Below are 17,233 nucleotides of genomic sequence, written 5' to 3' on the forward strand. Positions count from 1 at the left end.
TATACTGATGCAGGTTACTAGGTACCTTGTGAAAAGACCCCGTAATGTATTACTATGTACATGTTTTGTCACAATTTGACATGGTACATTATCTAAATTGAATTGAGCAAAATAGCATGTGAACCGTAATTATGTATTTACTACAAAACATAAAGTATGCATGCAATTGCAATTGATTATACATCTCCCAGCCATCTCCTCACTCACACACCCCCAAAAACCAAGAAAAAAAAAATCCTCATTTCTTTCCCAATTTAACGTTATATTCATTGGTTTGTGGGGGGCATCTTTTGTTTCTACATTGTTACTGTTCATCAATATGGTCAAGATTTTGATATTCTGAGCAATATATATCTTATGTTTTGATGGGGAATACATGCTCCGGACCTACTTTGAACAAAGATTCAGCAGATTCATCAAAGACAGATGGAAAAGGTTCTGATTCTAATAATGTCCAGAACACCCCTCCTCCACATCTTCAGATACCTGGAGATCAGGATGAAAAATCAAAAAATTCCCAAAACGGTGACGACATTGTCGTGGAAGATGTCAAAAGAAATAAGTCTAGTAATCTGAAGCGAGTAATGAGTGCAGGCCTCCAAGTTGATACTGTTTTAGGACGAAAAACCGGAAATTTGAAAGATATTTATACTTTAGGAAGGAAATTAGGACAAGGACAATTTGGGACAACCTTTTTGTGTGTAGACAAAGCTCAACCAAAAGAATTTGCATGTAAATCAATTGCTAAAAGGAAGTTGACGACTGAAGAAGATGTCGAGGATGTAAGGAGGGAGATTCAGATAATGCATCACTTGGCAGGCCACCCTAGTGTTGTACAGATTGTTGGGGCTTATGAGGATGCTGTTGCTGTTCATGTTGTAATGGAGCTCTGTGCTGGTGGTGAACTTTTCGATAGGATTATAAAGAGAGGCCATTATTCTGAGAAGAAGGCTGCTGAACTTGCAAGAGTAATAGTAGGTGTTGTAGAAGCATGTCATTCACTCGGTGTTATGCACAGGGACCTCAAGCCTGAGAACTTCCTTTTTGTCAATGAGAAAGAGGAGTCCTCATTGAAGACCATCGACTTTGGATTATCTGTCTTCTTTAGACCAGGTACATTTAAATATAATTGTTCAACTTTCATGATCTGTTAGATACATAAGTAGAGCGATCTTTTGCATCCAGGTGAAACATTCACAGATGTGGTTGGAAGCCCTTACTATGTAGCACCAGAAGTCCTGCGAAAGCGTTATGGTCCAGAATGTGATATTTGGAGTGCTGGAGTAATAATTTATATACTTCTTAGCGGTGTGCCTCCATTTTGGGATGGTGAGATTTTATTTCTACAATTCTAAGCTACCATCATATTGACCATGATGCCTAATGCACGTTGATGTTTTTCTATCAGAAACTGAGCAAGGAATATTTGAACAGATTGTAAAAGGGGAACTTGACTTAGTATCCGAACCTTGGCCAGCTATATCAGAAAGTGCCAAAGATCTAGTCAGAAAAATGCTTGTGAGGGAACCCAAAAAGCGGTTGACAGCTCACGAAGTTCTCTGTAAGATCTATCTCCAATCCTTTGTTCTCCTGACATCCTTTTCTATTTTTGAGTGTTTGGCTTGATACTTCTCATCCTTTATTCTCTGTGTTAATATGGTTATGCAGTCTGCTGTTTGACATACTTCTTAAATCATTTCTTAGTGTTGAACATGATTAAGGTTGTGCTATTTGTTGCAGAAATGTTCTTTTACCTATTAACCTCTTTTTCTTTTTCTTCCTTTTTTCCAATGTGAGATGAAGAGAGGCAGATAAAGTTCTAATGAGAGAAACGGTAGATGTCAAAAGAAAAATGTATTGAACACTGGATCTCGAGAGCAGTCACAGTTTAGTAGCTTTTTCTCATTGTAGCATCCACAGAACTGTGGAGCAAGATATAGGCGATTCGCATGAGATAGAAAATAAAGTGAATTATAAAAATCAATATTTACTTGTACACTGCAAAGTATAAGTTTACTTAAAGGAAGAAGAATGATGGACCGAAGAACAACTCCTCTCAAGCTAACGTTTGTGAGACTTTGTTTTTAGTCTGCATTTTTTCCGAATTGTTGACAGGTTGGGATACATTATTGCAAGGCCTATGCTCCTAACAACGGTATCTGTATCATTAGCTAAGATATTGTGGAATATGAGGAAGGTTCTGGGCTTCTACTTGAGCTTTTGTGATGGATAGGTTAACAGAGATTCTGACCTTTTATTTGAGCTTCTTTGATGGATTGATGAACAGAGACTGTGATATATATAGGGAAGATGTAATTGTAAAAACATTAACGAATTGATAGAAAAAAAACAGATAAGTCCATTTGTCTGTCTTTACATTTGGTTAAGAGTTCATTTGAATGCTCTTTGACTTGCAAGAAAAACTGTTTATTGTCTATTTCAGGTCACCCATGGGTCCGTGTAGGTGGAGTTGCTCCAGATAAGCCTCTTGATTCTGCTGTTCTTTCTCGTCTCAATCAATTTTCTGCAATGAATAAATTAAAGAAGATAGCAATCAGAGTAAGTTGTTTCAACTCTCGACACATTTGATCACTGATCTTAATGTAGTAGCACTATCTCTTATTTTGACGATAGAGAATCTTGAGTAGAAACAATGTGAGAACTATATCTATTCTAAATTGGGAAGTGGAAAGGCTATCTTCTAGTAATCCTCCATTTCTCCGTAGTGATTTTGAAATGAGGAGCAGGAAAAGGATACCCTTGCATGTTACTGTTATCAACTATAACTAGGTTTTATATTACTCCTCGAGGTAGTGTTAAGTTCTGCGTGCACTCTACCCTCTCAGACCCCACTTTGTGGGATTTCACTGGGTATGTTGTTGTTGCTGCTGTTGTATAGGTTTAGTATTATTATGCTTGACCAAGTACAGCTGTTTTGTTTAGGTTATTGCTGAAAATCTGTCTGGAGAGGAAATTGCAGGATTAAAGCAAATGTTCAAAATGATAGACGCAGATAACAGTGGACATATTACACTGGAGGAACTGAAAAAGGGTTTAGAAAAAGTTGGTTCCAAACTTAAGGATTCAGAAATAAACAGTTTAATGCAAGCGGTATGTAGAAGTTCCTTTTTCATTTTTGGTTTTTACCTTTTGTGTTCGATAACTTCCCTACTTTCTTTGACTCAGTATAACCTATTTTTTCCAAGGCATACTCAAAACCAAATCCAAACAATCACAGTTGTTTTCTGTTAATAAAAGCAAGACCAGAATAAAACAAAGGTGTTCCTTATTCAATGGCACTGTAACATCAGAAATATTGATCTCTTAGTTGCATTATATAATGAAATTAGCAAAATCATATATATTAGTATTGAGTCGAGTACTCCAAACTTTTTATTAGAGGTTCTACAGCATATTACATATAAATCTCTTACGTGGTTGCTAAGACCAAAATAGAGAGATCCCTCTTACACAGAAGAGCTCTGCCTTTGCCGATTAGGACCAGATAACTGGTAAATAGAATCAAGAGCCTCTACTGTGAATGTTTAGAAACTTAGACTAAGAATACTACCAGAATAGTTATGTGAGATGTTTCTGGCTTCTGTCTTTCAGCTTCTTTGCTATAGTCTTTAACTGGAACAATCATATCTTGTATACAATACACCATCAAGTCTGATCCTTATTAAATAGCCTTCTCCATGGAAAAATGCAGGCAGATATGGATAATAGTGGTACCATTGACTATGGAGAGTTTATCGCTGCTATGCTTCATCTAAACAAAGTCCAGAAGGAGGATCATATGTATGCCGCTTTTTCATATTTTGATCAAGATGGTAGTGGATATATCACACAAGAAGAGCTCCAAAAGGCTTGTGAGAAGTTTGGTTTGAGCAATATTCCCATGGAAGAACTTATGCGTGAAGTCGATCAGGATAATGTATACTCGTCATTCTAATCAAAATTTTATTTCTAATATCATGAAAATACATAGGATGCATGATTAATTGTAGGAACATAAATAAGAACATGACCATAATTATTGGGGAATAAAGAATGATCAAACTTCAAACTAATTAGCTTCATATTCTTATTCTTTCTCCAGGATGGGCGCATTGACTACAATGAATTTGTAGCAATGATGCAGGATACTGGTTTTGGTAAGAATGGCAACAAGAGAGTGTGAGCATTGGCATCCCAGAGGCCTTAGAACCTGGTAAAACTTGATAGCAATCCTACCATATTAGCATCATCATTACATAACATACACTTTTGTTTGCATAAATCTGTAAATATTACTGCTAATTCTTGTGTTCCATCTTATATAATCCTGGGCATCTTAATTTTTTAGGCTTGCTTGGTCCTTTGATCACAAAATTACTGCAGATATCATGGAAGCAGATTAGAACCTGTGTTTCTTTCAATCTTCAGTGCCTACTGCTTTGCATAAAAAATGCATTTTCTGCAGAAGTAATGTGTGATTCCAAGTCCAATGCTATTCTTCTTACCTTTTGGTGTAGTCACAATATCCGTTCTGTACCCTCGTTTCACCTAATTAGATTATTTTGATGTGTACTACATTCATATCTTTGATGAAATTTGATGTACATTACATTTTTTTCTCTTGTTAAAATTACATTACATTAATGAGTAGTGGCTTCTCTCTTTTGATATATCATCAGCGTTGTGTTGTTATGTCATCCCCCTTCTCCTAAACTGCTACCTGAAAATGAGTAAAAAAACCAGTTTCTGCACTGCCATACCGGCCTTGGCAATGATTTTTAGTTTTGAGTCATTGCTTCCAATTTCTGTTATTTTTAAAGCTTATTAGACCTCTTGCTGTTATCAGCAAGGGTCATAATGTGACGAGAATGGACTTCTCTGTAATGTAATAGAAATGCAGAGTTTGAGTTGAAAAATAGATGAAGACAAATTTGAAATGGCCAGTACATCAGTATGAATTGAGCTTATTACTATCAAAAACTTTAAACCAACTAAATGAATTGTTTGTCATTATGCAACATCTTTTTCATATAATTTTTAAAAGGTATGAACAACAAATTTCCAAAAACATACACGATTCTATCTGCAACTGGTGCAAAGCATGTTGATAAACAAAGAAATTGATTGAAGATTCTCCTTTATATATCACTCCAGATAAGAAGATAATGTAATACAACAATAGTAGCAAATGTGCAATCTGAATGCTGCCAAAAGCAAAGGAGAAAATGTAACTGTTTTATCAAGAAACTTATACAAACACGTCAAATTCAGGGCTGCAAGGGGTAAAGATGATAACCATATGAAGGAGTTATACATGCTTTTGTTCACTGTATACTTTCTTTTGAATTTTTACTTCTCTGAATCTCCATCCACTAAATTAATTTGAGGATGACTAAGAGATAGGCTAAGAATTGTACGTGGTTTTTGCACTGGGACAAGAATCATCACAACAGATATCTAACAACTACAGCAAAAAGTGTAATTTACAGACCGAGCCTCTTGGGTCGTAAATAAGTAGTTGAGCCTTTCTTCAACCCAGGCATAGAAACCTGTTGCAGTTCTTTTGCTCTCTTTTCCTTCTCCTTCTCCTTGTTTCGTCTGTCAGCTTCAGCCTGTACTTTACGCAACTTCTCCATTTCTTCCTCCATGGCAGTTTTCTCCTCTTTCTGTTTCTTTTTATGTTCCAGCATTGATGTATCAGAATCTTTCACGGAGAAAAACATGGGCCCCAGTTCAGCCAACCAGTGAGGCTCCACAGCTGTCACACACTGCATGTACTCCTTTGATGTCAAGATAAGCTCATGATAAACCACGTTATCAGGAGTGTAACCCAATCCATAGAGAGCACTAGTGGGATGAAGGTGGCAAGGCATTCCATTCCTGCAATTAACATATTCCCCAACTCCTTTCAGCCTAGCTGCATTATGGAAGTACGCAGAGCAGATGGCTTTCCTTACAACATCCCAATCAGGACCACAGGAAGTGAGTGGAATTTTAAGTGTCTTGAGGATATCCAGCAATTGAGACCTTACTTCCCTAGCCTTGCGTAAACCTTTGACCTGTAAATAGTGGTCATTACACCAGTCCCCTCTGTATTGATTAGCTTTCCATTGCTGGTAAACATTAAGCAGTGTAAGGTGATCAGATTCTGGCACAAAAAACTTTTCCCTAGCAGCATCACTTTCCTCAGCCCTATCCTTGGGTCTAAAGAAAACAGAAGGCACTGAAAGCATAGAAACAATAGTCAGAACCTCATTTAAACATTCTAGTTGTTCTCCCATCAAGAGCATTTTGGCAAGGGGAGGATCCAATGGGAACTCCACCATTTTCCAGCCAAGGCTTGTTAAATCCCCAACATTGTTAAGTGCACCTAATACCCACAACTGATACATGGAGTTAAGGATGTTATCCTGAGGAGGTGGGTCCATAAAATCAAAATCCAACAGGTTCTGAATTTTGAGAGACTTGAGCAGCAAAACCACATTCCCAAGATTTGTCCGTTGAATCTCTGGCACGGGACTTTGCAGCATTTCATTCTCATACGCATTCTCAGTATAAAGCCGGTAACAAGTTCCTGGGCCAGTTCTACCAGCTCGACCAGCACGCTGGTCAGCTGCAGCTCGACTAATAGGGAACACTTGCAGAGCATCCATACCCATACGAGGATTGTACACCTTCATTTTACCATAGCCTGTATCAATGACGTAGTAAATTCCATCGACAGTCAAGGATGTTTCTGCAATATTAGTAGCAACTATGCATTTTCGAGCCCCGTCTTCAGCTTTCTGGAATATTTTTGCTTGCAAATCAGCGGGCAGTTGAGAGTATATAGGAAGAATCAATAGATTGGGCACTGCTTGCTTTGTTGACGAGGTAAGCTGTTCCATGCGCTCTGAAAGTGCATAACAGGTAGCTTCAATCTCATCCTGACCAGTCATGAAGATGAGTATATCACCCGGTGCACTAGTAATATGGATGGTCATGGCTTGCTTAACTGCAGCTTCGACATAATCTTCACATGGGGTTTTACTATACAATTTATTTACTGGAAAGGTTCTTCCAGGTATGTGAAATATTGGTACGCTGCAATAAAGAGACACGGGGTTATGTGAAGTGGAAAATCGATCAAAAGCTAACACATACAATATCCTTGTACAGCTATCCAATAAAAAAACCTACCTCCCAAAAAAGTTAGAGAACTTCTGGGCATTCAGAGTTGCAGAAGTGACAATAAGCTTAAAATCACGTCGCCTAGCCACAACTTTCTTAAGAATGCCAAAAAGGACATCAGTGTTGAGTGATCTCTCATGGGCCTCATCCATTACAATTACACTGCGAAAAAGAGATATTTGAGTGACTGCACTACATAAAGAAAGCAGAAAGTTGACCATCCAGGAAATCAAACATAAAAGCTTATAAAAGCATATAAAGAGTGGGACAATACCGATATTTTTCAAGATCAGGATCTTTGAGTGTTTCCCTTAGAAGAACACCATCAGTCATGTACTGCACAAGGAAATATACACATATAAGCTCACACCTTGCGAGTAGACTCATCTCTCATATGGTCAAAAAACACACCTTGATAACAGTTGTTGGCCCAGTGACATCTTCAAAACGAATGGCATATCCAACTTTATCACCAAGCTCGGTTTCCATTTCTTCACTGACTCTTTTTGCAACACTCATGGCTGCCACACGCCTGGGTTGGGTGCAACCAACAATCCCGTTACTTGTATAGCCATCTTCATGAAGGTACTGCATGAAATTACAGACACACATACAAATAAGACCCAGGACCGTATAAAGATTCAACAGATTCTAGTTAAGATTTAAAAGATGATTTAGAAAAAGAAAACACAAGTCTAAGCCAACCTGAGTTAGCTGTGTTGTCTTTCCAGAACCAGTTTCTCCAACAACCACCACCACCTGGTTTTCGCGAACCACCTGTTCCCAAAAGAAAAAACCAAAAAAATCATTCAATGAAGAAACACAGCAGTGCCAAAGGGTATGACTAGCACCGGCAAACAAGCAGGTAAGTTGAATATGAGTCGATCGAAAATGAGTTAAATAAAAATGGGTAAATATTCGACTCGACTCATATTTTAAATGGGTAAAAACGAGTTACCCAATGGATAATATGGGTATCCATATTTACCCATAGTATTATAGGGATCATGTTAAAAGCTTTAAAAGCAAAATCTCTAACCTCACTCTTCACCCTCCGCACCCCCACCCCATAGCCCAACGCCTCAAAAGTTACTTTTTTTTTTAATTTGTTTTTCTGAAAAATAATAAATTTATTTTTTTCTACTTCACACCACCCTTCCCACCACTACCGCACCCCCTCCCAAAAAAATTGTTTTTCAAAAAAAATATTGATTTTTTCCTTATCCCACCCATCCCTATCCCGACCACTACACCTTAAAAAAATATTAATGTGGCTCTTCTTTCTTTTGTAAATGAGTCCCTTTTACCCATTTTCCGACGAACTTTTAAATGGTTTATATGAGTTTGACTCGCTTTTTTCCCATTTTAAATGAGTTGGGTACCCAACTTATTTAAGATGGGTACTTTGAATGGGTACCCATATATATTACCCATTTTTCCATCCCTAGATATGACCTGGGGATCAACGAAGTGGGTTGAGAACCATGAGATCTCAGGTTCAAAAGCCAACGGAGACAAAACACTAGGTGATATCTTCTTTAGTGATAGATTACTCGGTACTTGTGTTGGTAGGAGGTAGCAAGCACCCCATGGAATTAGATGGCCTGGACACCATGGTTATAAAAAAACCATTAAGAGTAAACGTTGTTTTTCACAAGTAAATATTTGGTGAATTTATCCCAAGGAAAAGGACACCAATAGACTTTAAGAAAGCAGCTTAGCATCTAATTTGTATGCAGAGCTCCAAGTCCTAATTACGGCACATCAGGTCAATTTTACCATTTAACTAATTCCAATGAAGTTCAAAGTAAAAGTTTCTAGATATGTGTTAAGGTGGATAACAGGTTCAGTAACTCATTTTTATTAGGTTTACATACTTCGCTGTATGTGGCACCTACATGTCTTCACAGACATGAAAAGCCAATCAGCAGGTACAGTAACTCATCATTCAATAAACTCCCCAGAGTATCAGAATGAGAAAATGGGTCAAACCTGCAATAAATCATCTCGCACAGAGAAGATGGGCAGATACTGCCTTTGCTGTGAAAGTGTTTTTGATAATGCAAAATCACTGACAGCTTCCCCTTTCTTTAAGTGCTGTGAGAATCTAGCTTCTCCTTTAAAATCAACCTCTCCATCCTCGCCCACTGTAGCAGTATCCGCATCAACCTAGCATAAGGTGAAAGGGAATCCCGGTTATATCGTCTACAACCTGAAACACACCAGATTAACACAGTATGTTCAATTTCATGGAAACATAAGGTACCTGCTCTGCACTCTTCTCAACACCAAGGATATCTCCGAGTTTTGAACCAGCCAGCTCCCAAAATCTTTGTCGAGACTTGTGCATGTTTTGTTTTTCACGTATTTCCCGAACTAGAGCTGAGCCTTTACGTGAAATTATGGCCATATCTGAAGTTGGGTCCTTTATTGGCATTATCGGCTCAGCTTGCTTGGTGAAAACAATTCTTCCATCCAAAAAGGGAGGCTTTGTATCTGTCCCAATAAATGGTAAGATATCCAAACAAAAAATAGAGCAAACATTTTTGAGAAGCCAGAAAAAATTTGTCAGCTGAGGTGTATCATAGAGATGTACCGTGAACAAGAAGAATAACCTTCCGTTCATCCTCATCATCAAACTCCGTCTGCACCTCGGTACCTCTAACAGCTCCAGATCTCAAAAGCTGGCGGTCCTCCCATTGAGCATTGTCTGCAGTGAGCTGTGATAACCTTTTACTTTGAGCAAGTGACATCTTGCTTCCATCTCTACGAACCTGTTACAAGTGGAGGGCAGGGAGAGAGAGAAAGACAACGTCAATGGCAGACCATACATGCATTGTATTAGTGTTCATTGTATCTAACCAATCCTTAACTACACAGTATAGTTACGTTTGATAGACTACAAACGTTCTTGATATTATGCCAACCCACAGAGAACAGACTATCTCATCACCAATCCTTAACTACATAGTATAGTTACAATTGATAGACTACAGAAGTTCTTGATATTATGCTAACCCACTGAGAACAGACTGTCTCATCAGGAAAGGTCCAAGAAGCTCTTGATGTTAAATTAAAATGATATCTTGACTTAGCCAGTAAATCTCTGTGTTCTCTCCCCAATAGTCATTTTAGCTCAGATTCTAAGAAGAACCAGCTCATCGGCTATAAATGACTACTATTTTGATCTCGCAATTCCCTATAATTTCCTGAATTTCAAACCAAGTTTCAAAGTTTTGCATTGGAAAACAACATGTTATAATTTAAATACCTCTCAGATGTAAAATTCATTTTTCTTTAATCGAAAGCAACTATGTTATGCAGATGATGGCACCACAGAGGTGCAAAATCGAGATACATCTGGATGTAAAAGAAAGAAAAATACTGCAATTTCAGTTTAGGGTCAAAAGGATAATATCTGTGCAAGGTCTTCCATCTTTTCTGTTCAAACGTCTTAGTGACCTCTCAGATGTTCAACAATGCTCTAAAATAGGATAATACAAAATACATCTCTAAAAGAGACAGCAGGTCTACACAAAGGGAATTCAATCAGTAGGAAAAGCACATTGTCTGACACAATCACAATAGTGAAACATGCTCATGCATCAAACGGCAATTAAGGATATGTGCCCTCTAGTTCCCTTCGCACCAGAGAATTATATAAATTCATCTAATTCTCATCATCAGTATTGATGATAGAGGGATCGCAAAGCAGAAACATAAATCCATAATGCCTCGAAATACAGCAAGCTATGACACAACAGATTGTTATGCAGAGAGTGACACGAGTTGTCAAGTGCAAGCTAAACCACTAACCATCAAGTAAGTTTTCTAATCAGCTTAAAGCACCAGTCATTCATATTGCTACAACTTCCACCGAGTCCCAGTAACATCCGAGAGTATGCTAGTTCTCCCCCAAACACACAAATGCAAACATATGCCAAAATCATGATTTAAGGCTTTTGTAGTCTCTGTGCTTACCAGTTTTTTGGCCAATTCCACCTCTTTCTTCTGGAAAGATGCCTCATCACCTAGAAATGCTGATGAACCATCCCCTTCAAACACTGTACTACCTTCTTCGCGGTCATACCTGCATAATGCAAGTGATAATTGGCTCTACCAAAAATAACAAAACTGATTACTAGAAAGAGAAAAAGAAAACATAGTAAGCACATATAGACTTCTGAGAGAGGGGTCATAAGACTCATAATACTGTAGATACTATAAAATGGTAAGACAATTACCAGGCACGATCTGAATTATACTCCATCTCTAAACGCATACTTTCAGTAATCTCTTCATTCTGATCTTCAGAGGCACCATTTGTATCATCTCCTCCGTCCTAGAAGGAAGTAACGCACAGGTGAAAAAAATCCTTCTTTTAATATTCCAATTAAGCCCCCACCCCACAAACAAAAAATAAACTAAGGAAGATAACTTTGGTATAAAGCAGTACCTCAGACAGAGCACCTCCTGTAGAAGACATAATCAAACTGGATTTAGCACCATATCTGGAACTTGAAGATCTTACTGATGACCCAGATGCCCTAATTGGAGTTGGAGAAGGAGCCACACTGTCCCACGGAGAAGCAGCTCCTGCAGGTATGAAGGTTTCTCATTAATGATGCGCTGACCAAATTGTTACAAAACAACACCAGTGTTAGAATTCACAGATACCATACCAGCAGATTGAGGAGTATGATCCCCGAGCCATGGTGAAACAAGTCGAGAATCAGGTGAAGCTCCAAGAAACTTTGGTGATGGTGAAGGCTCATAACGCCTGCTACTACTACTGGAACGACTATCACGACGAGGGGTATCTTGCCACTCCCATCTACCATCATCCCATTCCGATCTTCCTTGAAAGGTTACACAATTTGCCAGATCAATTCAAATGCTTTAAGAAATATCACAAAATTAAAGTAGCAATTGACTAACCCAACAGTTCCTGATTATAACATGCCCATTGCTATTCTATATGTTGATTCAGATGATTTTAGAACCACCAGCTCTAAAAGAAAGATGTAGCATACATGCATGCAAAATTCAAATACACACTTTATGGACTCAGATGGGTTCGTTTGAGTGAACAGTAGTTGACACCATTGCAACTCCATCAAGCACCACTAGAATAGGTTCATTGTGACATATACATTTTAGTGCACACGCTGACATATAGACATGCTACCTACTTGTTTTCATTTGGAAAATCAGAACCAAAAATACCAGGCATTGACAAATGAAGATGTAATGTTTACCAGGAGTCCTCCTGAAACCATCATATCTACTTCTTTTTCTTCCGTCATCCCCATCATATTCTCTTTCATAACCACGTGATGAATCCCTATGGTGGCGCTCTTCCCTGCTGGTTCTTCTATCTCTCCTTCTCCCTTCCCTGCTTTCACTTCTGTAATTATCCCTGTATTCACTTCCATCTCTTTCACGGTCAACTGACTCGCCCCTAGATATCGTAGAACGTAAACTCCCAGAAGATACAGGTGGAACCTTGAACCACAAACAAAGCAACAGGTTGAGTTACATTACAGAACACAATAGTCCATCCACTTGAGGCAAAAAACTAAAGCATCTGATGGAATTTACCAGTAAACACTAAAGTAGCAGGACACATGCACTGAGGAATGAGTTTCCAACAAGTCATACAGATATTTCAGACCCAAAAATCTCAAGCAGGAGAACCTGACTAACTTTAATGGAAACGAGAGGAACAGAAAAGAGTAAAACAGTGAAACGAACTTCAAATGACTCAATCAGTAGCATTACAGCTTCATCTCGCATACGAGACGCTCTGATGAAACTCAATGCTGTACTTTCTTAATAAATTCTTCATCGAAAAGAATGGTTGGTAATTTGCAACCATTTACCTCTATGCATTTGTTATTTCATTATATTGAACCACAAAGATGGATGACCTATAAATGTGCATTCATATGTATTTGTAAAATAGCTTTGGGCCAACTTTATAATTAGTAAGAAAGGACAACTTTGTGCTACTTCGATAATTAACAAAAATATTCCACTGTACTGAAAAGGACAATGTATTCAGATTTGCTTCATAGTAATAGTCAGCGTATTGCTAAATATCAAGCTTAGACTCCAGCTAATAAAGCTACCAGATCCTCAAAGTTTCCCTATATTGGTCAAAACTGAAACACACAAACACAAACAAAAAAATGGAAGGGAATCTATAATCCAGCTTAGACTCCAGCTAATTAAGGCAGCAGTTCCTCAGAGTTCTAGTTCAGAATGTAACCTTCTTTCATCTCACTGAAGTTATTCTTCTCGATGCAATATGCAAAGACATCAAACAGTAAGAGGAAGAATTAAACCCACAGAACTCCTCTATCTATATTGGTCAAAAAATTGAAACAAAAAAAAAGGATAGGAATCTAGAAACTTACAAGATAAGACACTGAAGGTACAATAGAAAAAGCAATTCAACAATATCAAGCTTCAAAACTTATAGAAAATAACAAGGAAATATGTCAAAGTAAGAATACTAATAAGCAATGTACCTCTGTGTTCTCATTCAAGTGAGACCTCACGACTGTCTCAGCATCTCCCCGTTCATCGGTTACTGCACTACCTAGAAAATAAAGGTTGATTAATTACCAATTTCCTAGCTTAATCATAAGAGTAGATTGATATTGTGGTTGAGTGTAATTGATTGTATAATATTGCCTTATTTAGTCGTAGGACTCATTGTATAAGTACCCATAATCATGGATTGTAAATTCATCAAAAAAACAAAGAAACTTTTTCTTCTTGACGTCTTCATGGTTTCAGAGTTGTTGGTGCATTTGGAGGTAAGTCTTCTCCCGCATAGCACCGGAGCACTAGGGTTCTTATTTTTTCCACAAGAAGAGGTTGAGTTTTCTCATCACATAAACCTGTCCGCGTCTAAATAATTATCTATTAGTGCTATAGAAAAACTAACACTACCACAAGGTAGTGCAAGCAGACCCCAACCAGACGCTGCCAGAAACCACCTTACGACGCACCATCATGCACCACTAGAACTTCCGACACCAGCAGCACCATCACTCTTTCCGGCAACTTCTAAAAATTATGTTTTTCCGTTGAGGTCGCCAGCACATTCATGGCATACCATTATCTCCTAAAGACCTACTACTTTATTGGAACAAAAGAGGACAGCAGAAAATAAGATAAAAAGGAACACTATACCGGCATTATATGGTGGACTGTGTCGAAGGAGAAAAATCAAGGATACTTTGTAGGCAAAAAGGAAATATTTGTACCTTTAAGCATAGATGTTTAGCTCACTTGATCCTTTGGTGTAAAAATGAAAATGTGCAAGATATAAAGAAGATGGTTATTTTTTAGTTCTTTTCATATGTAGCAGTGTAGTAAGATGCAGACTGAAGGGGTTATAAGACTCATACATTGAGTTAAAATGCAGGCAGCTAAGACCAACAAATATCACAAGTAATCACAACATCAGAGTTTTTTGGATGAAGTTGGAGTTGACTAAATTAATGAATCCTCTAATGTAAAAAGAAAAAGTGTTAAGAAACTGGTACCTGAAGCAGATGTCTCACTAGCATAAGATTCACGATACCTCCTCCGTACATTATTCCGTGAAACATTAGATGCAGTATGTCCCAACTCATCAATTCCAGAAACAGCAGATGACTCTTCATCCTCATCTAAAGATGACGCAATTGAAGCAAGTCTCTCCCTTGGAACTTTAAATTCACTCTCTACAGTAGCCCCTCCCCTTTTAGCAATCGCCAATGCATCAAGCCCTATCCAATCATGAAAAGTTGATAAAGATATAAATCACTAAACAATTTCATTTTACACACACTTATCGAGAAGGGGGCATAGTCAAAGTTATAACTCAACATGGCAATGGAACTAATACATGTGTCGATAGTCTAAGCACATAATTTGAAAAGAAGCAGATGGAACTATTACAATATAGTGTTCTTAATTCTTATACTACTCCTTTCTTGAAAGAAATCTTAGTACATGCATCATAGGTCACCTAACAAAGAAAAGATTCGGATAGACCTAAATAATTAATTTTCAAGAAATTTCTCATGATGAGTTTAAATGAAGTAACATGGTCACTGAGGAGTCACAAAGCCAGCCCCAACTTATTTGGGACTGAGGCTAGTTGTTGTTTTCATTCTCATGGAAAAGCATACATCTTGCAAGAAGAAGAATATGAATCTAATTTTTACTCGATTAAAAAGGAATGTCTATATAAAGCTTTTGAATACTATACAAACAATTAATCTAGGATACTAGCACATTCTGTACAAGAACCCAATATACAAATACGGAAATCCTGTAAATGTCTTATGGTCAGGGTGGGGCCTCTGAGAATCCAATGCTTGAAAAAAAAATACGTGTAGGTATGCAGAAATAAACAAATTAAGAAAGTGTGAAAGGATGATGCACATCACAATCATTGTATATGAGGTGTCGCAAGGTGCAGCCTCATTTACTTCTTCTTTCTTGTTATTTCAGTGCAAAATTCTAATTCATTTTTTCCGCAAAATTACTAAGGTCATTCTATTCCCTTTTTATATAGGTTTGTCACGTTATGGCCTTGTCCCCCTTTTCAGCTACCCAAAAGAAGTAGCAAATTTCTTAAAAGAAAATTTATCATTGATATATAGAGAGATAGGTTGATAATCTAAGGTCATAAAATAGCATGGATCATATTTCCCCGTTAGCCTGCAGATGGTCCTTCAATTTGCTAGAGAGAGAGGAACGGGGCAGTATGTTTACATACTAGTTAGGAGTCATCCTAGTTAAGTTGTGTGTGTTTTGCTCAGATAAGTATGTACAGAATCAAAAGAATAAACTTGTTTTCATATAAAGATCAAATTTTTGTGAAGTTGAACAACCCCACAAACAGAAATAATGCAATATTTCTATTATATAAAACCATATATGGAAATAAATGAAGTCCCAAAACCACAAATCAATAATACCTAGAAGTGATTTCCGCTCAGAAGGTTTAAAAACTACTCTCTCCTTCCCAGGAACAAAAAGACCCCCACTGCTCGTCTTATCAGGTTCCAATGTCGTTGTTGTCTTGTCCAGATCAATTGGTCCAGCATCTCCTTTCTTTCAGAAAATTTTAAGAAACAAATGAATCGTATAAGACATTTTTGTGGCTTGAAAAAAGTTAATAAAAATACAGAATAACAAATACACTCACCTGCATGTTCCTAGCAACTCTTAATAAGCTAAACCTGTACTCACTGCAAGAGCAGTTCAACCCAAAAGCAATCAAAGCAGTGATTTTAGACCGCAAAACCTCAAAGTTACAAATCGCCGAAAGAACCAAAAAGCCCCAAATTCAGTTCAAACGAAGAGGGCAAATCGCACAAGAAAAGGAGATAAAATCGGCAGGTTAAACAAAGAAACACAAGTCGAGATTAACCCAAAAGATGAAGAAGATGCATACATACATAGGAAGAGAGAAAAAAACAAACAAATCTGATGAAGGCCAAGTTCTAGCCCTTGAACTAATTAAAATAAAAATATAAGTAGAATATAAATATAATTAAATTATGTATTTATCATTATATTATATTGTAAGTTTTAAATTTTTTTTTTTTTAACATCTTATTTGGAGGGTTGTTATAGGTTATATCGTATTATTAGTTTTTAAATATAATAGTTATTTTAATTGTTATTTAAATTTTATTGTATGGTATTATTTAAATTTATTGTGAGATAATGTGATGAAAAGATTATTTTGTTAACGACTGATTTTGTGTGATTATAACGTTACATTAATATTTTTATTTTTATTTATTAGTTAAATTTTATTTTATCATTTATCCTATTTTTTTGTTGTAATTTTACCACGCATCATACTTTTTTTGTAAAATTATTATTCAAATTATGAATATGTAATATTATATATCGACAAGCGATAGATAACGATATAATATATCGAAACATTATATTCATTAACGAAACACTAAATATTATGAAACAATACATAATAATCATTCAAACAAAGCGTAAAATATTTATTCTATCCTTATATTAACAAAAT

At 37.0% G+C, this 17,233-nt stretch overlaps 2 protein-coding genes across 2 annotated transcripts; one reads left to right on the forward strand and one right to left on the reverse strand.

Annotated features, from left to right (window-relative positions):
* Positions 1-217: 217 nt before the first annotated feature.
* Positions 218-4,670, forward strand: LOC101253334 (calcium-dependent protein kinase 20-like). Its single transcript, XM_004249041.5, has 8 exons — positions 218-1,113; positions 1,186-1,329; positions 1,409-1,561; positions 2,444-2,559; positions 2,944-3,111; positions 3,713-3,937; positions 4,103-4,213; positions 4,349-4,670. Exons 1-7 carry the CDS (start codon positions 366-368, stop codon positions 4,181-4,183), a joined length of 1,635 nt encoding a protein of 544 aa, XP_004249089.1. The 5' UTR covers positions 218-365; the 3' UTR covers positions 4,184-4,213; positions 4,349-4,670.
* Positions 4,671-5,120: 450 nt separating this feature from the next.
* Positions 5,121-16,717, reverse strand: LOC101253638 (pre-mRNA-splicing factor ATP-dependent RNA helicase DEAH7). The gene is made up of 17 exons (XM_004249042.5): positions 16,385-16,717; positions 16,155-16,290; positions 14,730-14,954; positions 13,704-13,774; positions 12,429-12,675; positions 11,853-12,029; positions 11,627-11,766; positions 11,415-11,512; positions 11,152-11,260; positions 9,767-9,944; positions 9,437-9,666; positions 9,163-9,339; positions 7,876-7,947; positions 7,582-7,758; positions 7,445-7,506; positions 7,180-7,332; positions 5,121-7,083 (listed from the first exon to the last, which is right to left on the reverse strand). Exons 1-17 carry the CDS (start codon positions 16,388-16,390, stop codon positions 5,484-5,486), a joined length of 3,858 nt encoding a protein of 1,285 aa, XP_004249090.1. The 5' UTR covers positions 16,391-16,717; the 3' UTR covers positions 5,121-5,483.
* Between the last annotated feature and the right edge of the window lie 516 nt (positions 16,718-17,233).

The sequence above is a fragment of the Solanum lycopersicum genome, chromosome 10 (assembly GCF_036512215.1).
Source record: "Solanum lycopersicum chromosome 10, SLM_r2.1".
In the NCBI taxonomy this organism is placed as follows: domain Eukaryota; kingdom Viridiplantae; phylum Streptophyta; class Magnoliopsida; order Solanales; family Solanaceae; genus Solanum; species Solanum lycopersicum.